The 6,000-nt window shown below is 41.6% G+C and overlaps 1 protein-coding gene across 1 annotated transcript in view; it reads right to left on the reverse strand.

Moving 5' to 3' along the window:
* Positions 1 to 6,000, reverse strand: part of LOC137997891 (tetratricopeptide repeat protein 28-like) — a 115,279-nt gene that overhangs the window by 90,282 nt on the left and 18,997 nt on the right. Inside the window, exon 7 of the mRNA XM_068844210.1 lies at positions 455 to 2,219. Within this exon, the coding sequence (XP_068700311.1) occupies positions 455 to 2,171 (1,717 nt within the window). The 5' untranslated portion in view covers positions 2,172 to 2,219. The remainder of the gene's footprint in view (positions 1 to 454; positions 2,220 to 6,000) is intronic.

The following is a 6,000-nucleotide window of genomic DNA, read 5'->3' on the forward strand; positions in this document are numbered from 1 at the left end:
CCTTGTCTTTCAAGTGAACGATTCTCGCATCGCAAAACGGCCCCTGCATTGATCTGTTCTAAAGTACTTTTCATCAGAGACTTGGCAGTTCCATTTTCGATTTTCTTTTGTCTAAAATTTATCCCGATATCATCTCTTAGCAACCAGAAGCTGATCGTGTTCCCTTCGAGTGCTGTGAACACAGTTTGTGAAGGTAGATCTTTCATAACCAAAGAGATAGTTACTTTCATCGAAGGTTTCCCATCAATGCTGTATTGCATCTTTAAAATGTCTACCAAAGCCTGTGCTCGACCTTGCTCAGCAGCATACAAGGCTTCATCAACCTCCCCATTCTTCAAGAGTGCCGTCCACAGAGCAGTGTACGCAAACCCTTTTGTGTCACGAAAGGTTATTTTCCATGCATCCTCTGAATGAAGAAGACACCTAACTTCATCAAAATAATAAATGCTTAAACGATAGTAATTAAGAGCTTTGCTCAAGGAGCCAAAAAATCCATGAACAAGACCAATATGATAACATGCGATTGCCAGCTCTATAGGGTCCTCCGTTTCCTTGCAAATACTAAGATGTTGCTGGTGGTACTCTATGGCTTGCTTGAATTTACCAAGACTTTTATAAGCGTTGCCGAGATTGCCATAGGCTGCTCCTTCTCCGGCCCTATCCCCTAACTCTTTTGCAATACTAAAATGTTGATGGTGGTACTCTATGGCTTGCTTGAAATTACCAAGACTTTGATAAGCGTTGCCGAGATTGCCATAGGCTGCTCCTTCTCCGGCCCTATCCCCTACCTCTTTTGCAATACTAAGATCTTGATGGTGGTACTCTATGGCTTGCGTGAAATTACCAAGACTTTGATAAGCATTGCCGAGATTGCAATAAGCTTTTCCTTTGCCGGCCCTGACCCCTACCTCTTCTGCAATACTAAGATGTTGATGGTGGTACTCTATGGCTTGCTTGAAATTACCAAGACTGTCATAAGCGTTGCCGAGATTGCCATAGGCTGCTCCTTCTCCAGCCCTGTCCCCTACCTCTCTCGCAATACTAAGATGTTGATGGTGGTACTCTATGGCTTGCTTGAAATTACCAAGACTTTTATAAGCGTTGCCGAGATTGCAATAAGCTTTTCCTTCTCCGGCCCTGTCCCCTACCTCTTTTGCAATACTAAGATGTTGATGGTGGTACTCTATGGCTTGCTTGAAATTACCAAGACTTTGATAAGCGTTGCCGAGATTGCCATAGGCTGCTCCTTCTCCGGCCCTGTCCCCTACCTCTTTTGCAATACTAAGATCTTGATGGTGGTAGTCTATGGCTTGCTTGAAATTACCAAGACTGTCATAAGCGTTGCCGAGATTGCAATAAGCTTTTCCTTCTCCGGCCCTGTCCCCTACCTCTTTTGCAATACTAAGATGTTGATGGTGGTACTCTATGGCTTGCTTGAAATTACCAAGACTTTTATAAGCGTTGCCGAGATTGCCATAGGCTCTTCCTTCTCCGGCCCTGTCCTCTGCCTCTTTTGCAATACTAAGATGTTGATGGTGGTACTCTATGGCTTGCTTGAAATTACCAAGACTGTCATAAGCGTTGCCGAGATTGCCATAGGCTGCTCCCTCTCCAGCCCTGTCCCCTACCTCTTTTGCAATACTAAGATCTTGATGGTGGTACTCTATGGCTTGCTTGAAATTACCAAGACTGTCATAAGCGTTGCCGAGATTGCCATAGGCTGCTCCCTCTCCGGCCCTGTCCCCTACCTCTCTCGCAATACTAAGATGTTGATGGTGGTACTCTATGGCTTGCTTGAAATTACCAAGACTTTCATAAGCGTTGCCGAGATTGCAATAAGCTTTTCCTTCTCCGGCCCTGTCCCCTACCTCTTTTGCAATACTAAGATCTTGATGGTGGTACTCCATGGCTTGCTTGAAATTACCAAGACTTTGATAAGCGTTGCCGAGATTACCATAGGCTGCTCCTTCTCCAGCCCTGAAACCCACTTCCTTAAAAATGGCTAATGCTTCTGTGTAATTTGTTATGGCCTGATTAAAGTCAGCTGTGCCTTGATAGTATCTACCAAGATAGAAGTAAGCCAAACCCTTGCCTTGTCTGTCTCCCTCCTTTCTTGCAAAACTAAGCTCTTGCATATGGCGCTCCAAAAGGTCCAACTTTTTATCCACCATTGTTGACAATCAAAACCAGGAAGTTTTTCTCAGAAATCTGGGGTGCACCTAGAAGATAAATGAACGAAAACACAATAGGTTCAATGCTCTGAGTACAGGACGCTAAACTGGCACAGCAAGATTAATTGAACAGTAAAGGAATAACTATCTTAAGCCAGTATTTTGAAAGAAAAATGCCATTCTTCATCAGGGTTTCCCAAGGAATGATTTCGGCTAATGGAGACAGTTGTTACAGAATAAATACTTGGGCATCACGGAACATCAAAAATAGATAATTCTATTACGTAAACGAGGGGAAAACAGCCTATAGAAAAGCGATGGCTTCCCATTTCATCTTTCTTATCAAAAGCTAATTAAAAGTTCCTAAGATATGCTTCCCTGGCAGGAAATTTGCTGCCGGTATGTAGCTGACACCAAAAAAACAGGAGGGGATGCCATTAAGAGTGTAATATTCAATTTTCTCAAATTGACATCAAACTCATAACTTTTTATTTCATGTCTAAATCTATCCAGTGTCGGAATTGCTTGTTTTTTCGTCACAATTGTTCTTGTCTGGATACCTGGTTACTCCATGTATTTTGATCCAGGGACTTTCAATGCGCTAATTGAACTGCTCACACGTTTTCATTGAGAAAGGCTGCTCGTCAGGACAGAATTGGCCGTTTTTATGCTAGAGATGCATAATCCGGCCATTCAAATTATGCCTTTCCCTCTCTTTCTCCAGAAGCCAAAACCATTTTTTGGGAAAGCCTGATGAAGAAAGGCATTTTCTTTCGAAAATTTGGCTTAAGATAGTTATTCCCTCACTGCTCAATTAATCTTGCTGTGCCAGTTTAGCATCCTGTTGTCAGGGCATTGAAACTATTGTTTTCGTATTTCTCTGCGTTGTTTAAAAAAGTAGGTACGCAATGCATACATGTGGGTAGCCACTTAGACAGTGTACTACCAATGGAGTCTTAAGTATGGTGTTCGTTTTCATTTGGGTTCTAACCATTTACTATACTAGCTCTCTAGGGACTTCATTGGCTTCCCATTGCCTATCGAATCAAGTTTAAGATTTGGGTACAACGATTTGCCCACGGCATCGTGATCCGATTTGGAGAGGTAATAACAAAAATTGCGCCTGCCCACATGAATGGGCATCACACATGGCAGTGAAAGGGGAGCGCGGATTAACCCTTAACACCAGCTAAAACCAAACTGGAATGCAAAATTACAAACTGGAATGTTTGATTCAGTACAGTTTTAACCAATAGGAATCAAATATCAAGTGGTGGCTTATCAGTACTGAATCAGTCGACTGTTTCATACCCTCTCCACCAATCGTAATTCTTGTGATGACAAGTTGTCTGGCTCAAATCAAACCACAACTGAGGCAGTTTCGCCCGAGCCACTGAAAAGCGACCATGTTCCAGGGTTCTCCAGTATTTTGAAAGAAAAATGCCATTCTTCATCAGGGTTTCCCAAGGAATGATTTCGGCTAATGGAGACAGTTGTTACAGAATAAATACTTGGGCATCACGGAACATCAAAAATAGATAATTCTATTACGTAAACGAGGGGAAAACAGCCTATAGAAAAGCGATGGCTTCCCATTTCATCTTTCTTATCAAAAGCTAATTAAAAGTTCCTAAGATATGCTTCCCTGGCAGGAAATTTGCTGCCGGTATGTAGCTGACACCAAAAAAACAGGAGGGGATGCCATTAAGAGTGTAATATTCAATTTTCTCAAATTGACATCAAACTCATAACTTTTTATTTCATGTCTAAATCTATCCAGTGTCGGAATTGCTTGTTTTTTCGTCACAATTGTTCTTGTCTGGATACCTGGTTACTCCATGTATTTTGATCCAGGGACTTTCAATGCGCTAATTGAACTGCTCACACGTTTTCATTGAGAAAGGCTGCTCGTCAGGACAGAATTGGCCGTTTTTATGCTAGAGATGCATAATCCGGCCATTCAAATTATGCCTTTCCCTCTCTTTCTCCAGAAGCCAAAACCATTTTTTGGGAAAGCCTGATGAAGAAAGGCATTTTCTTTCGAAAATTTGGCTTAAGATAGTTATTCCCTCACTGCTCAATTAATCTTGCTGTGCCAGTTTAGCATCCTGTTGTCAGGGCATTGAAACTATTGTTTTCGTATTTCTCTGCGTTGTTTAAAAAAGTAGGTACGCAATGCATACATGTGGGTAGCCACTTAGACAGTGTACTACCAATGGAGTCTTAAGTATGGTGTTCGTTTTCATTTGGGTTCTAACCATTTACTATACTAGCTCTCTAGGGACTTCATTGGCTTCCCATTGCCTATCGAATCAAGTTTAAGATTTGGGTACAACGATTTGCCCACGGCATCGTGATCCGATTTGGAGAGGTAATAACAAAAATTGCGCCTGCCCACATGAATGGGCATCACACATGGCAGTGAAAGGGGAGCGCGGATTAACCCTTAACACCAGCTAAAACCAAACTGGAATGCAAAATTACAAACTGGAATGTTTGATTCAGTACAGTTTTAACCAATAGGAATCAAATATCAAGTGGTGGCTTATCAGTACTGAATCAGTCGACTGTTTCATACCCTCTCCACCAATCGTAATTCTTGTGATGACAAGTTGTCTGGCTCAAATCAAACCACAACTGAGGCAGTTTCGCCCGAGCCACTGAAAAGCGACCATGTTCCAGGGTTCTCCAGTATTTTGAAAGAAAAATGCCATTCTTCATCAGGGTTTCCCAAGGAATGATTTCGGCTAATGGAGACAGTTGTTACAGAATAAATACTTGGGCATCACGGAACATCAAAAATAGATAATTCTATTACGTAAACGAGGGGAAAACAGCCTATAGAAAAGCGATGGCTTCCCATTTCATCTTTCTTATCAAAAGCTAATTAAAAGTTCCTAAGATATGCTTCCCTGGCAGGAAATTTGCTGCCGGTATGTAGCTGACACCAAAAAAACAGGAGGGGATGCCATTAAGAGTGTAATATTCAATTTTCTCAAATTGACATCAAACTCATAACTTTTTATTTCATGTCTAAATCTATCCAGTGTCGGAATTGCTTGTTTTTTCGTCACAATTGTTCTTGTCTGGATACCTGGTTACTCCATGTATTTTGATCCAGGGACTTTCAATGCGCTAATTGAACTGCTCACACGTTTTCATTGAGAAAGGCTGCTCGTCAGGACAGAATTGGCCGTTTTTATGCTAGAGATGCATAATCCGGCCATTCAAATTATGCCTTTCCCTCTCTTTCTCCAGAAGCCAAAACCATTTTTTGGGAAAGCCTGATGAAGAAAGGCATTTTCTTTCGAAAATTTGGCTTAAGATAGTTATTCCCTCACTGCTCAATTAATCTTGCTGTGCCAGTTTAGCATCCTGTTGTCAGGGCATTGAAACTATTGTTTTCGTATTTCTCTGCGTTGTTTAAAAAAGTAGGTACGCAATGCATACATGTGGGTAGCCACTTAGACAGTGTACTACTAATGGAGTCTTAAGTATGGTGTTCGTTTTCATTTGGGTTCTAACCATTTACTATACTAGCTCTCTAGGGACTTCATTGGCTTCCCATTGCCTATCGAATCAAGTTTAAGATTTGGGTACAACGATTTGCCCACGGCATCGTGATCCGATTTGGAGAGGTAATAACAAAAATTGCGCCTGCCCACATGAATGGGCATCACACATGGCAGTGAAAGGGGAGCGCGGATTAACCCTTAACACCAGCTAAAACCAAACTGGAATGCAAAATTACAAACTGGAATGTTTGATTCAGTACAGTTTTAACCAATAGGAATCAAATATCAAGTGGTGGCTTATCAGTACTGAATCA

Source organism: Montipora foliosa, chromosome 3 (assembly GCF_036669935.1).
Source record: "Montipora foliosa isolate CH-2021 chromosome 3, ASM3666993v2, whole genome shotgun sequence".
NCBI lineage: Eukaryota > Metazoa > Cnidaria > Anthozoa > Scleractinia > Acroporidae > Montipora > Montipora foliosa.